Source organism: Medicago sativa, chromosome 1 (genome assembly GCF_051527215.1).
Source record: "Medicago sativa cultivar Bolivia chromosome 1, Bolivia_mono, whole genome shotgun sequence".
Lineage (NCBI taxonomy): Eukaryota > Viridiplantae > Streptophyta > Magnoliopsida > Fabales > Fabaceae > Medicago > Medicago sativa.
Window position 1 is genome coordinate 80,490,666 of NC_140749.1, and position 15,544 is coordinate 80,506,209.

The 15,544-nt window shown below is 32.5% G+C and overlaps 2 protein-coding genes and 2 non-coding genes across 4 annotated transcripts; 3 read left to right on the top strand and 1 right to left on the bottom strand.

The window, feature by feature from the left end:
• The first annotated feature begins 2,949 nt into the window (after positions 1 to 2,949).
• LOC146957974 (Papain family cysteine protease) lies at positions 2,950 to 5,397 on the top strand. Its single transcript, XM_085739631.1, has 4 exons — positions 2,950 to 3,623; positions 4,026 to 4,145; positions 4,370 to 4,613; positions 4,833 to 5,397. The coding sequence occupies exons 1-4, from the start codon at positions 2,985 to 2,987 to the stop codon at positions 5,135 to 5,137; spliced, it is 1,308 nt and encodes a 435-aa protein (XP_085595757.1). The 5' UTR covers positions 2,950 to 2,984; the 3' UTR covers positions 5,138 to 5,397.
• Positions 5,398 to 5,846: 449 nt separating this feature from the next.
• TRNAE-CUC (transfer RNA glutamic acid (anticodon CUC)) lies at positions 5,847 to 5,919 on the top strand. The gene has a single exon. It is a non-coding gene; the product is annotated as a tRNA-Glu (tRNA).
• Positions 5,920 to 10,055: 4,136 nt separating this feature from the next.
• On the top strand, positions 10,056 to 13,016 carry LOC146957976 (zinc finger protein). Its single transcript, XM_085739644.1, has 5 exons — positions 10,056 to 10,219; positions 11,146 to 11,451; positions 11,569 to 11,656; positions 12,403 to 12,469; positions 12,730 to 13,016. The coding sequence occupies exons 2-5, from the start codon at positions 11,292 to 11,294 to the stop codon at positions 12,784 to 12,786; spliced, it is 372 nt and encodes a 123-aa protein (XP_085595770.1). The 5' UTR covers positions 10,056 to 10,219; positions 11,146 to 11,291; the 3' UTR covers positions 12,787 to 13,016.
• Positions 13,017 to 14,122: 1,106 nt separating this feature from the next.
• Positions 14,123 to 14,195, bottom strand: TRNAR-CCU (transfer RNA arginine (anticodon CCU)). The gene has a single exon. It is a non-coding gene; the product is annotated as a tRNA-Arg (tRNA).
• Positions 14,196 to 15,544: the final 1,349 nt, after the last annotated feature.

Here is a 15,544-nt window from a genome sequence, read left to right on the forward strand (position 1 = left end):
ACATAAGCGCAGAAAAGGAGAGAAAAGACGATGGATTAAATACTTGAAGTTGAAGGGAAAGGAAACACTATGGTCACAAATATGTGTAATGAACAAAAGTAACCCAAAAAAAAAACTATGGTCACAAACTTAAACAAAATACCCCTTAAAAAAAACTTAAACAAAATTCAACACCATCTATTTTGAATGTCACTATCAAATAGATCATTGATTTTATGAATATTCTAAAAAGATCTAAGACTCTATTAAATTTTTAAATTGGTCTTTATTATTAAACAACTTACAATCAATTCGGTACTCATATTTTAACAACTTACCATCAATTTTTTTTTTGACAAAAACAAAAGGATATTCATTCATTCAAATCGATAGAGTACATCAGATGCAAACATCGCTAAAAACGTAAAGGGTGAATCTGCGAACAAACTCACAGCACCCAAGTTAATAGCATACAACGGAAAAATGCCTACAAACAATATGATAAAACCTAAGTCACCGAAATACCCATGTTTCCGGATCTGCAACGTTAACGCCCAAATCATTGGTTTAATTTGTAATTGACTGATGTAGATCTTTCAATAGGAATTAAACGAATACCGCGACAAAACGTGAAATCAAACGCCGCACAAGACGACGAACAACACAACGCCGCACTTAGACGACGAAATCACAAAAAACACAAAAGAAAAAACTTGAGGGCGAAATCACAAAAAACACAAAAGAAAAAACTTGATATATGTGAAACCACTTATTTAGATTGGAAGGAAAGGGAAAAAAAAAGATGTAGAGGGGTGATTCTAGGTCAAAAATGACCTAAAACCACCCCTCTTCGATGAACGAAAGAGAAAGAAAGTTTAGAGAGAAGTTTGAGTTTCTCTCAATAGAAAACTAGGGCCGGCTCTCCAAAACAACTTACCGTCAATTTGGTCATTAAGTTTATGCGCTTACTATTAATTTATTCTCTACCATATTCTTTAAAGGACTTCCATGACTAAAATTTAAAAGAATCAATAACTTTATTGAAATATTCATATTGAAACATAAAGTGGAGATCTATTTCAAAGTGATCTATGTAATGTCCGAGGCTAACGAGGGTGGGGAGTGTTCCGGCTTCGGCAGCTTCTAGGCATCCAAATCACATCGGAGTGAAAGGGATTCTGAGACTATGCATGTATGAAACTCCATGATTGAAGAAATGCTTAAAAGAATTGTTTGAAACTATCTATATCAACAAGATGCACCTTATTTTCGGTAGCCAATTACTTAAGAGCTCCACAATTAAGCGTGCTTGACTTTGAGTAATCTTTGGATGGATGACCTTTGTAAAATTTCTCAAAAAACGTGTGAGTAAGGACAAAACACGCCAAAAAGACTCATGTTGGAATGTTACAATCTACAAAGTTAAAGACTAGAGGAGGAAGGGAGTTTTTTTTCTTCTGCCCTCCATGTGAAAATAATTGATAGGACTACCCGTTGTTGAAAAATAATGATGCAAATGCCCTTGTTCTCCTTATCAATTGGCGAACATCACTTTTTTTAAAAAATATTCTTCTGTTTGATGTTTGATTTGGCGAGCAGCCATTTTCTTATTTACTTTTTATTATCATGTTTGTTGTTGGTTTTAACGAACAACCTTTTATTGTTTTTTTTTCCGTTTTGTTTTATTGTTTTTTTAAAATAATTTCTTTTATTTTTTGGTTGAATCACAAAAGTGACAAAAGTTATTAAAAATTCACACACAAGTTGAGAAGTTGGCGTTTGAATCTCGATCACGGCGTCCGATTTAGCAATTCTTTTAATTATATGCAGGCTTTTGTGCGGTACAAAACAATAGGATATTGTATTATATATGCAGCGGTCACGGCATCTCGTCATTTTTTTTTTTTGGAGGAAGCATCTCGTCATTTTTGTCTATCAACCAAAATATAAAATAAATTATAAAAAAATATAAACAATGAAAAAAATAAAAAAATAAAAAGGAAAAAAGGCTGTTAGCCGAGCAATAGCAAACATAAAATAATAATAATAATAATAATAATAATAATAATAATAAATATGCACATGTTCGCCAAACCAAACATCAAACATAAAAAAAATTAAAAAAAACAGTGTTCGCCAAATGATACCAAGAACAAGGGCAATAGCATCATTATTTTTCAACAAGGGGTAGTCCCATCAATTTTTTTCACATGGAGGGCAGAAGAAAAAAAATTTCGGAGGAAGGAGGAAGGGTTGGAGTTAGAGGAAAATTGTGTTGATTTCACTACATGAACATTTTACCATGACGTTTTGCAGGACTAAGTATATCTTTTAAAATTATATTATATGATATTCTTCTGTATTTATAATTTCATATAGATCCCTCATGCCAGACTTAGAATGCTACTAAGGGTTTTGACGTTATTGCCTTCTCAAATATCGGATTGGATTGGATTTGAACTTTGGGATCTCTTGTTAAAACCTTTTTTCTTAACAATAATGTTATCTTTCTAATGTTATCTTAACTCTTTTTTCCTTACTTTAATTATATACATGTATGTGAAATGATATTTTTGTAATTTTATCTTATTGAAAGAGAATATTAGACAGAATGGTAAAGATCACACGACAACATGTCACATTTGTATATTTTCTTATCCGTCTCTTTGCGAGTTGCGAGAGTTCGGTCGTAATAAAATTTGCCGTTTCAAAAAAAAAAAATCGAAATAACTTTATTAACGTATCACCACTCTATTTTTAAAGGAGATCACTAATTAAACTTGAAAATATCCCAATTTTGGTGGTGTTTAGGATTCAAATCCGAACCTTGCATCCTAGCCAACTGAGTTAAGTTTACTTGGACCGAAAATATCTCAATTTGTCGTATCTTTTGAGATTATTAAAAGTGAAAAATAATAATTTTAATTATTTTTTTTATAAAAATCCAGTATCCCAAAGGTAGTTTGACTCCACGTGTTAAGCTGCATGTTGAGCTTCACCCTTGCATGCTGCCACCTTTCCCCTCCAATCACACCCCTCATCTCACCAACCGCCACAACCACATACATAAACGCTCTATATCTCAAACAAGGTCAAAATCGCCATTACCCCCACCATCCAAGTTCCGTGGAAGCAAAACGGAGGAAGGTAGCACTAGCAGCACAGCGATGGTAACAAAACCAATCATATCTCTCACGTGTTTTGCACGTGTTACAATCTTCCTCTACGCTCTAACCCTATCAACTGCGTTTCACCGCCATGAAAACTTGATTCAGGATGTAGCTAAAAAGCTTGAACTCAAAGACAACGAGCTTCTGAAAACTGAGAAGAAGTTCAAAGTTTTCATGCAAGATTACTCCAAAACTTACTCTACAAGGGAAGAGTATTTACTACGCCTTGGGATTTTTGCCAAAAACTTGGTCAAAGCTGTGGAACACCAAGCACTTGATCCAACCGCAATTCATGGTGTTACTCAGTTCTCTGATCTCTCTGACGAGGAGTTTGAGCGGTTCTATACCGGTGTTAGAGGTGGATTCCCCTCGAGAAACGGAGTTGGCGAGGTTGCACCGCCCTTGGATGTGGAAGGATTGCCGGAGAATTTCGATTGGAGGGAGAAGGGGGCTGTTACTGGAGTCAAGATGCAGGTACATGCATGAGTTTATTATATATGCTAATTTGATTCAACTACACATTCCATGTTTGAAATTTCTAGTTTGGTTAATAAGAAGTATTTGAAAACTGTAGAATTAGATAAATAAAATGAAAACAATGTGATATTTATAGTAATAGGAATATGATAAAACTTAGTTTTTGTTTTTTTATTTACAATGAGGATAAGACTTAGTTCAAGTTGTTTACATTTTTCATTAGAATACTAAAAAAAATGTGAAGTTATTTCTATTTATGTTTCTAATGATTAGGCCGGGATGTAATTTATTTAAGTTTTAATTTTTATATGCTGTTTCTCATTTCTTTTAAATAAATAAATAAAAAAATGGTGTCCATGAAACATTATCCTAAATAAAAACTGTTTAATTTTGAAACAGGGTAAATGTGGATCTTGCTGGGCTTTCAGCACTACAGGATCTATAGAAGGAGCCAATTTTCTTGCCACAGGAAAACTACTCAGTCTTAGTGAACAACAGCTTGTGGACTGTGACAGCAAGGTATATAAGCATCTCTATGTTTATGACTTTTTCATTGAAGACACTTATTGTCACCAATTAACTATGTTCTATACTTCAAAATATGATAGAATGAATAAATTTTTTTCAATTTTATTAAATAAATTTTTGATGAATTTCTCAATGATTCAAGCCAACTATGCTCTTGCTAATCTTCTGTTTTATTAACTGGATATTTCTTGTTCTACTATTTTGCCTTTGTCAAGTGTGACATAACAGATAAGACATCATGTGATAATGGTTGTAATGGAGGTCTTATGACAAATGCCTATAATTATTTGCTTGAGGCTGGTGGATTAGAGGAGGAAACTTCATACCCGTACACTGGTGGTAAGGGTGAATGCAAGTTTGATCCAAAGAAAATAGCAGTTAAAATCACAAATTTCACCAATCTACCTGTGGATGAGAACCAAATTGCTGCTTATTTAGTTAATCACGGTCCACTTGCAAGTAAGTCCCCTTAATTAATTACAAAGTTCTAACATATATGCATGTGTGATGAATTGCGAAACTTAGACGGACACTCACATTGATTGAATGTAATCACATGCAACACATCAGACTTCGACAAACCTGAAGTGTCGGTGTTACATAGTATGCGCGACATTAATTTGTCGATCTTTAATGTTTAAATTGATATTAATGATCATGAACTCTAATCATGTGCAGTGGGGGTAAATGCGGTTTTCATGCAAACTTACATTGGTGGTGTATCATGCCCTCTTATATGTAGCAAGAGAATGCTGAACCACGGTGTATTGCTTGTGGGTTATAATGCACAAGGTTTCTCGATTCTTAGGCTTCGCAAGAAACCATATTGGATCATCAAGAATTCGTGGGGAGAAAAATGGGGAGAAAAAGGGTATTACAAGCTTTGCAGAGGGCATGGTATGTGTGGAATGAACACAATGGTTTCTGCTGCAATGGTGGCTCAAACACAACCAGCAGAAAACAAATCATATGCTTCCTATTAGCTACCTAGTTCTGTTCTTGCTTTGCTATGGAGACAGAAAAAGTGTGGAGTTCTTATTATAGCAAAATAGTTCCTTTCCTATTAGGTGTGATATATGTAAGAGACTTCACCACACCAAATTGTAATAAGTTTGCATCTCCAATTTAGTTTAAGTTCCCTCTTAAGAAATGTATTGTAGTGTGTGGATGTAACGTATGCTATATGATATGATTAGGAATATATGTGTTATAAGGTGTTAAGACCTGACAAAAAAATTCTACATTTGAAAGTGGCACGTTGGGAATAACCAATTCCAAAATCTAAGAATATCATGTTAAGATAGATGGTAGAAAAACCTCAAATGTTGACGATTATATATGCTTAAGCTAAAATGAAATAGTCCCTTTTTTCTCTCATGTAGCAACTTTAAGCAATGTTTTAAAACATCTCTTATAAGAAAAGTTGTATTTTTCAATGACTTCACCTATAAAAGCCTTATTTATATTACACTAAAACGTTTATACTTCTGAGTATTAACTTCAAATTAGAAACAAGAACAGTCAATGTACTGTTTTATAAGCTTTTAACAGCTGTGGAAATATATTTTCACAGCTCATATGAGCTATAAGCAGATTCTAAAAAAATGATGAACAAAAAACAGGGGAAATAGGAAAGTTTGATCGCGCCTATAGAATATTTCTTATATTTAATTCAAGAAGAATCATCACAAATCCGTTGTAGTCTAGTTGGTCAGGATATTCGGCTCTCACCCGAAAGACCCGGGTTCAAGTCCCGGCAACGGAAATAAATTTTATTTTTGTTTATTGAAGTAATAACATGAACTCACACAACTCTGTTAATGATATTTTTGCTCTTAATGTTTCCCTTTTTTCTTTGAGGTGTGCTCTTGATATTCACTGTTCTTGCAATTTTTTTTTAAGTAGGACATGCCAAAAAGATATCATGTGAAAATAGTTGTAATTTGCATGAATCGAAATATATGTAAAAATTGTATTTAGCATGAATGAATTTGGTTCTAAAATAGGGATTTGTTATTTGAAATTGTTTCACTTGGTAATAACTTATTAACCACATAAATTCAATTGCTTGATTTTTTTTTAATAAAGTTCAATTGCTTGATTAAAAAATAAATTATACTGATTTAAAATAATTATTATTTAAATTAAACAGTGGTGTAAAATAGTAAATTATTATCTATCTTTTTGGATTACTCACATAATAAGGAAGATGCGTTTTATTACACGTGATTAATTTGAAATTAAAAATAAATCATCTCGATTTTATTTTCTAAAAAAGCCAAAATAAATATAGATAAAAAAAACCCCTATCAAGCATAAGATATCCCAAGGAAACAAAAGAGTACAAGTGATCAAGGAAAACAAAACAAAAGGGTAAGTCCAATGCAAACTGAAGGGTAAGACCACAACATATGAAAGTCGAAAAATAAGTTGGCATTTTGAGCTTTAAACCATCGATGTGAATAAAGCTTAACATGATCTAATAGTTGCTTCTTAGATGAGATTTTGGCGGAAAAAAAAAAACTCGAAGAATTATACTCCTTCCAGATGACCTTTGATCTAATACATGTCATCCAGATAACATGAAAACAGTAACGGATATCCTTATAAAACAAGTGGGAGCCAAAAAATTGAAACACATGTAGCCCACAACAACAGGCAAAACACTTTGATCCTGACCAACGGAGAACATCAATCCAAAATGTTGTAAAAAAAAAAACAGTCAAAAGTATATGATTAATAGTTTCCTCTATTTTGCAACCCCTAAGCATACTAACGAATTCAAGTGAATGACGATGCGACACACCAAATTGTCTTTGGTAGGAATCATCTTGTTCAAAAGCCTCCAAACAAAAAAAAGCACCATGTTGTTTCAAATAATCTCTGTGAAAGAATCGTGAATATGTTGCTCCACTTGGGTTAATAAATGATACACTCATTTGCTAGAATAAACATCTTCAAGATCATGCTTCCAAATTCATTTGTCTGACATGCTATCCTACAAAATAACGTTATCGAACATAGAAATACACTCTCCCACATGCTCCTCCTCCCAAGCAAGTAATATCATCCACCTTGAACTGTCTACCCCCCACCATAACCTCTTCACTTCGCTGCTGAAACATTACCATCTACTGCCAACTCAGACAACCACCTAGCTCTTACCCACAATGGTACTCCCTGTAACCCAGGATCATTTCAAAAAGATGTGTTTTCACCATGATCCACTCGACACACTACTCCATTTGCGAACCACCCACACACATCTGGATCAACTTTATCTTTAATACAACATAAGTCTTTTCACCAGCCCAACACCTTACTACCCCTTCCTTTTATACAAATTTTAGTAATTAGTTATTAGATTATTTTGTGTCCTTCTTCCGGGTTCGAATCAGGATTTTCAACTCTTTATCACTTAGCACTAGTTAGGCTATCCAATCTTACGGGTGGAAATAGGCTAGGCTTTGCAAGACCTAAGTCAATCGTGCCAAAAATTTTAAGGCGTAAGTCTGACATATGGCTTGTCATAAGCTTTTTTTTTTGGGCCAAAGTCTAGCCTCTTGAAAGTCTAGTATGACTTTTTAGTCTATTTAAAAGTGTATTTCATATGATATATGTTTAAATAGACTAGCATACTAATAGATCAATGAGATTAAATTCTCTTTTGATATTTAACATGATTTTCTAGTGAATTCTACTATATATGATATCGTATTTCAGCTCTAGTTTATAATAACACATTTAAAAGATATGTGAACAGTGAATGTAGAGAGGTAAGCTTAAATTACTAAAAATGTTAACAAATTTATAACTTAATTCAAAATACAAAGTTTAATATAATAATAAAAGTAGTAATAAATAATATCATTTATATTGATTTTCTTTAAAAAAAATATTAATATTGACTTAAATAGAATAACTTTATAGGTCCTAGAAGCTTTTTTTTTTTTTAATTATCTTTGACCTACCATTTTTAGCTTAATAGATTTATTAAAAAGTCTAAGCATTCTATTTAAAAAAAAAAAAAAAAAGTCTGACGTAGACTAGTATGTAAGTCCTTGTAAATCGGTCTAATGTATTTTCACTCATACCCAATCTCAAAAAATATTTATTTAAACTAAAAATATATATGAATTAAATCATTTAGTTGGTAAGAAATTGACTAATACGACCTTTGTCAACAAAAAACAAAAAAATACTCATACTCCACATGAGCATGAGCTCAACTCTCGTTCTCGTTGTCAACGTTAAGATCTAGTTGATAGGACAATTTGTAATACTTTTATCAAAATTGGTTGAGACAATACCGTTTCTAACACTTAGTGAGTTCCGTGATCTAAATTACTTAAACTTTTTATCATAAAAAAGAAAATCCTTTGTAGAGAGATTTTAGAATGATTTGATTGAATGCTTTCATATCTCACCATACAATCAATTACTTTGATTTGATTTGTGAATGCTTAAATTAAAATGAGAAGAATTTGATACACTTTAAAAATTCAACAATTTAGGCGGATAATAAGGTGAAAATCTTTTTTATTACATATTTTGATTTTAAAACCAATAAATAAATTATCTTGATTTAAAATAACATATTTCCTTACTGGTCCACCTAATCAACCCAGATTTTCCTTATGTGTATGTGATGCAAACCTCAAACCAAATAACTCCTACTTGGCCACCACGCCAGCGAAGGTGAAAAGGAAACACCATGTGGTTCTAATCAGCCAAAACAAATTTACCAAAACACCCTCAAGCATCTTTTATATCCTTATCCACTTTTTATGACTATTAATGGTTGGTAATGGGCAATGTAGACATATCACAATTATTACACGTTTCTTCCAATTTACAACTAACAACTACCGTCCAACAACCCTTACAATTGGTGGCGTTTAACATACACACTGCACAAATTTGTGCAGCATACATAAGTCAAGGACATTGTTTTTTAAACCATTAGATTAAAAGGAACATTGATCTTTAATATAGTCTCTCCACACTATATCATTTTCACTTGTCTTCAACCTTTCTATCATCTTCCTCTTTTCACCACCACCGGTTCACCACCACCAAACTCAACAGCACCACCACCACAAACTCACATATAAACTACATTAACAAAACTATTTTTTTAGTTGTAAAAAAAAAAACATTTTTTGCTTCTTCAAATCATAAACAAGTGAAAACTTGATCATAATTCTTCAAAACAGAAACAAGTTTTGATTTCTCAGTATGTGACACTTGGTACTCATAATAGAATCAAAGATTCCAGCTTTCTTCCACACCGATTCATACTTGGGTTTAAGTTCATGAACCCAGCAAACCCATTTCTCCTGTGGGCGGCGCCACCCAGTGAAATGGAACTTCAAAGCCAACTACTTTGGATGAAACACGTAAGACATTGATTATGGGTTAAAACCAAAAGGTGATTCATGAATGAAATTTTAAATGGGTTTTAAAAAATGGGCTGTTCTAGAGTTGTTCATTCATCATCATCATGGGTTCTTCAAAAAGGTCGAATCTTTATTGAGAAATAGTGATGGGTTTGAAGTTAAAGTAACAAGGAAGTGCTATTTTGTAAGAAAAAATGGTTGTTTTGATTAAATGGAATCTTGATGGTGGTGGACGTGTGGTGGTGAAAGGAGGGAGATGAAGAGAGGTTGAAGACAAAGTAAGAAAGATATGGTGTGGACAGACTATAATAAAGATCAATGTTCCTTTTAATCTAATGGTTCAAAAATAACTTTTCTTAATTTGTGTATGGTGCACAAATTTGTGCAGTGTGTATGTTAAATGCCACCCTTACAATTATCCAAATAAAATCCACAAAATCGAATATTCAAAAAAACACTTTTTTTTTTCCCTTTTTTACAAGACAACTTGCGACTCGCCCACAGACACAAAATCCAACAAATAAAAACACACAGAACAGAGAAGTGAAAAAGATTGCACCTTTTGTTAATTCTTGTGGTTTAATGCTTGTTCTGAAGCATACCCATTTTTCATAATTGTATCTTGACAACGTTTTCATCTCTTTCTGCTTCAATTCATCTCTTTTGGTAAGAGTATTTATTTTTTATGAAGACATGATTGAAAAATCTTATATTTATGTTGTTTTGATCATGTTTTGTTTTATGGTTTCTTGATTTTGAATTAGATCTCAATTGGGTTATTGTTATTGTTTTTGTACTTGTTTTGTTGAATGCATTACTCACTGTTTGAAAATGTTTATGTCTTTTATTGTTTTTCTCTGTTTTTTGCTTGTTAGTTTATGTTTCTTGTGTGCATGCTAGTTACTAGTTAGTATTCATGGTTTTCTATATGAAAACGTGTTATTTAATATTTTGATTAATTTGATTATACATTTGTAACCGACACATACACTTGTAACCGACACAAGGCTTCAACTTTATCACTAATCCAAAATGCGGGTTCTTGATTGGTCTATACAATTCTTTTGGAGTTTTGTTTATATTAATTAATAATGAAATATTTGGTTGTTTCAGTTGAGGTGGATTTAAGATCTTAAAGTAACACATCACATCTGTGTTCTTCTACTGTGTTTTATTTCATCTCAGATCTGGAAAGAAAGTTAGTTAAATTAATTAATGAAATTCAAGTATTTGATGGGAATAGTACTGAGGTTTTAGATAATTAGCCGAGATTATATAAACAAATTGTTCAGTTATTGACCGACTATGAAGCACGGACACAGACACCAGACACCAGACACCGACAGGATAATAATTTGAGAAAATACATAATTTGGTGTAAACATATGTGTCGGTGTCGTGTCTGTGTCAGACACCGACGTGTGTTGACACCGGGACACACCTAATTTGAGGAGTGTCCGTGCTTCATAGGTTATTGATGCAATTTAAATTTAAATCATACTGCTGTGGAAGAGCTAGAAAATGTGATGACGGTTCCTCTTTTTGTATGAAATTGTGTAGTTTTTCTCTATTGAAGCTTTTTTCTTATGCAGCGGCAGCAACACTGACGAGTGAGCATTAGTTCTTTTCAAAACCTGTGACATTCGATTGGCGATAACTGCTAGGAAGCTTGGAGGTACTTCTAATCTTTAGAAGGATATAATTATTAGTATTCATTGTAGAATTATTGTGGAATACAATGGAGGTCTGTGCTGAAAGTACCCATTGCAATGGGAAACAGACTTTGAAGCATTCTAAACCTGCAGATGAAGGAAAAAGATCAAGTGAAAACACCTGCAGATGTTCTCGTCCAAACGGGAAGCAAAATTTGAAGCAAACTTCCACTTTTGTCAATCATGGTGAGTCTTTCATGATCATGGATTCATGGTTTTGTATTTGCTTATCACAATGGTTCCACACGATTATAATTTTTACTCTGTTGTTTAAAACCTAATATTGGTGAATATATTATGCAGCTGCAAATGCTTGGCATGAGAATAGAAAAAAGTGGGTTGGCGATAAGGCTATGCATTCACCAAGAACACCTAAGGACCCAATTATTAGGTATACCCCAATCCAGCTCCCTTTCTTTTCATTTACAGCAGTTTCATTCGTTGTTAACACTAATGATGGCAGGTTTGAATGGTTTTCATCATCTGTTTTTATTTGAGGGAGAAAACTATTAAAAAAAAAATAAATGGGATAGTGACTTAGAAGGGGTTTTATCTTTCACATTTTTGCATTCATGTTTAAGAAAAAATTACTTTGCTGATTGGAATCAACATAACTCATTACCCATCTAATCATGCTCCCCTTTTCTGGTCTTACTCTTACTTAAATACTACAAACTCTAATCAGGCATATACTCGTATAGTCTTTTTCAGGGTAAATTTACTGTTTACTCCCCTCTAGTTTCTCACATTTTCAATTCACCCCCTCAATCTCAATCCCCCTTTGCATTGAACTTGAACTGAACTGAACTGAAACTGACCCTAAATATTTTTACTCCCCTCTAGATGGCACAATGTACGTGCCACACAAACGTTTGGTTGCTAATAGCTTTATTCAAATACACAAGATTTGAAAACATAATGTGCCTCTCTTATCAAGAGCATTGATCAAAACATACTCTGTACTTTTGTTTGATTTCCTTTCAAGTGATATGATAGTTTTGGGGATAATGTCTAAACCTGTGTTTTAGTAGAATTGGTTTATAGATATACTGTAGTAATGTGCTTTCCATAGTTTTTATGCATTTATTTGGCTATCATTTTATGACAACTCTCACAATTTTATTTAATTTATTTCAGCTGGTCAACATCATACGAAGACCTACTTTCTACTCACGAACCTTTTGCTGAACGAATACCCTTGCCTGTAAGATGTCAATACCCTTACCTTACCTAGAAGAATACATGTAATATATTAAAATGTATATGTTCATACAAAATCTGCTAATTGAAACTGAAGAGAAAGGAAAATCACTCTTTGATGCTCTTTAGAGTTAGATATTTGCATAGTCACTATACTATTTGAAGTCATTGAATATGGTGTTGTAGCTTTACCTGCTTTAAAGCTTTCTGTATATTTTTTCAGTGTACTGATTCATATTTTTTATGGATTTGTGGCTCATACAGGAGATGGTAGATTTCTTAGTTGATATTTGGCTTGACGAAGAAGGCACCTTTGAATAAATCGTTGAAGCTTCTTGTGCAACAGTAACTGAAACAAGAAGTGTGTAATACCCTTTAACCAGCAATAACCTCAATTAACCACCTAGCATAGCTTGATTTGATGTAATAGTATTCTTCAGGGTTGATATTTTTTATTGTATTCCTGATTTTCTTTATGTGCCTCTCTTAGGAGACTCTTGTTCCTCTTTATTTATTCACAAAAAAAAAAAAAAAAAATTATTTTTGCACCATTTATCTAGTAAGTTTTATTGTGAAAAAAGTAAAAATATTTGTATCTATTTAGTTAAAAGGTATTGTGAAAAAGTAAAAATATCTTTATATATCTAAATGTTAAACAGTCTTGAAAGCAACCCTAATTAACCCTAATCCCGCCCTTTTTGATTAGCTTAAAAAAGCTTTGTGAAAAAATTCCTTGGTGGGAGTCAAACAACGTTATTGATGGTCATCTTTCATTGTTTTTGCCATTACGCCACACATGTTTTTGTTATATTTATTTCGCTTTCAAATTCTAAAACCGCCTCCCACTACCTATTCCACTTCCCATAAACTGTTATTTTCTCTCCCTTTTATCATGAGCATTCTTTTTTGTTCTCAAATAATTATTTTGGTGTGTTAATTGTTGTTAGAAATCTGGTTGCACCCCCCATTTCTTATCCCACCTTTTCCACTTCTCATTAACCGCTTCTTATCCCACTTTTTCCACTTCTCATAAACTGTCATTTTCTTTCCCTTCAGTTACGCGTATCGTTTTTTGTTCTTAAATATTTGTTCAAACAATTATTTTGATGAATTGAAATTAAATAGTTATTTTGGTGTATTAATTGTTGTTAGAACTTTGATTGCATGGGTTGAATGACTTATATTGAAATACATAATTTGAAGTGATCTGAAGATTCATCATGATTTTTAGATTCTTTTCCTATTCTCTAAATTCCGTGAATTGATTTTTTTTCCTCTTTTTCTTTTATTGTTTCTTTCTATGCATGTAAAATTGTTCATAATAACAATGACCATAGTTAAATATGTTACTGAATTTCAAATGCATAAGAATTAACAAAAAACCCGTGCATCGCACGGGTTAAGGTCTAGTAAAGGTTAAAAGTAAAACGCACCAGGTAGGGGTCGAATAAAGGTTAAAAGTAAAACGCGCCAGGTAGGGGTCGTCTTTCTATGCATGTAAAATTGTTCATAATAACAATGACCATAGTTAAATATGTTACTGAATTTCAAATGCATAAGAATTAACAAAAAACCCGTGCATCGCACGGGTTAAGGTCTAGTAAAGGTTAAAAGTAAAACGCACCAGGTAGGGGTCAAATAAAGGTTAAAAGTAAAACGCGCCAGGTAGGGGTCGAACCTACGACCTTCTGCTTAGGAAACAGACGCTCTATCCACTGAGCTACAGGCGCAGTTCTTATGGTCTGTATTAAGTAGTACATCTTTTCATCAATGAAAATTGCTGTTGACACATTAGCTTTGGCTAGGGCACACATGTAAAAGACGTTTTTACCCCTTCGGTAGTTAACTGCCGAATTATGAAACCGGCTGCAGTTAACTACCGAGGAAAACTTCGGCAGTAAACTACCGAGGAAATCTGAAAACTTCGGCAGTTAACTGCCGAGGAAACCTCAAACCTGTTTTTTTTTTTGACAAAACCATTAATTCTTTTTATTCTTTAAACCTAAATTTTCCTTAATTAAATTTAATTCTTTAATCCGTTTAAGGAATTAAACATAATTCTTTTTATGATTTCATTCATGTGATTTTGTTGCCATAAATGAAGAAATACGAGAGATGAATAATATCTGCAATCAGTAGTTAATGGACCTAAAATGATGATTCAATAAAAAAAAATGCAACAACAAAAACGTTACAAATGATAGAATAATTATATTTGTAATTATTAGTAATTAATTATAATATTTCAGATTTTTTTTGCTGTAGACAAATTATAATATTTCAAATATTATTCATCTCTCTTTCAAATAATTATATTTGTTATTATTCTATCAATAATACCTTTTTTTTTTACAAATAAAACCACTCTTCTATTCTTAAAAAAAAAAACCCTCTTTTTAATTAAGAAACGTGATTGAATATGTAGTAATTATAGGATCTCATATTTTTTTATTTATGGCAACAAAATTATATGAATGAAATCAACAACTTTATAAAAAGAATCGTGTATTTAATGGCAACAAAATCCATATTTCTTCATTATGGCAACAAAATCACATTAATGAAATCATAAAAAGAATTATGTTTAATTCCATAAAATAATTAAAGAATTAAATTTAATTAAGGAAAATTTAGGTTTAAAGAATTAATGGTTTTTGTTAAAAAAAAAAAAACAGGTTTGAGGTTTCCTCGGCAGTTAACTGCCGAAGGAAGTTTTCAATTTTCCTCGATAGTTTACTGCCGAAGTTTTCCTCGGTAGTTAACTGCAGCCGGTTTTATAATTCGGCAGTTAACTACCGAAGGGGTAAAAACGTCTTTTACATGTGTGTCCTAGCGAAAGCTAATGTGTCAATAGCAATTTTCTTCATCAATACCATTGAGCTACAAATGCTCTATACAACATTTACGTCATTGAACATGTGCCTGAGTAAAGTTAAAGTGTTAAATTAATTAAAGATGTAAAAAATAAAAAAGTATGAGTAAAGTTTGAATGTGCCTGTGCAAAAATTGTATTGATTTATTATATAGTAAATCATAATTATCACTCCATCCGTTTCTTTTTAAGTGTCGTTTTAGAATT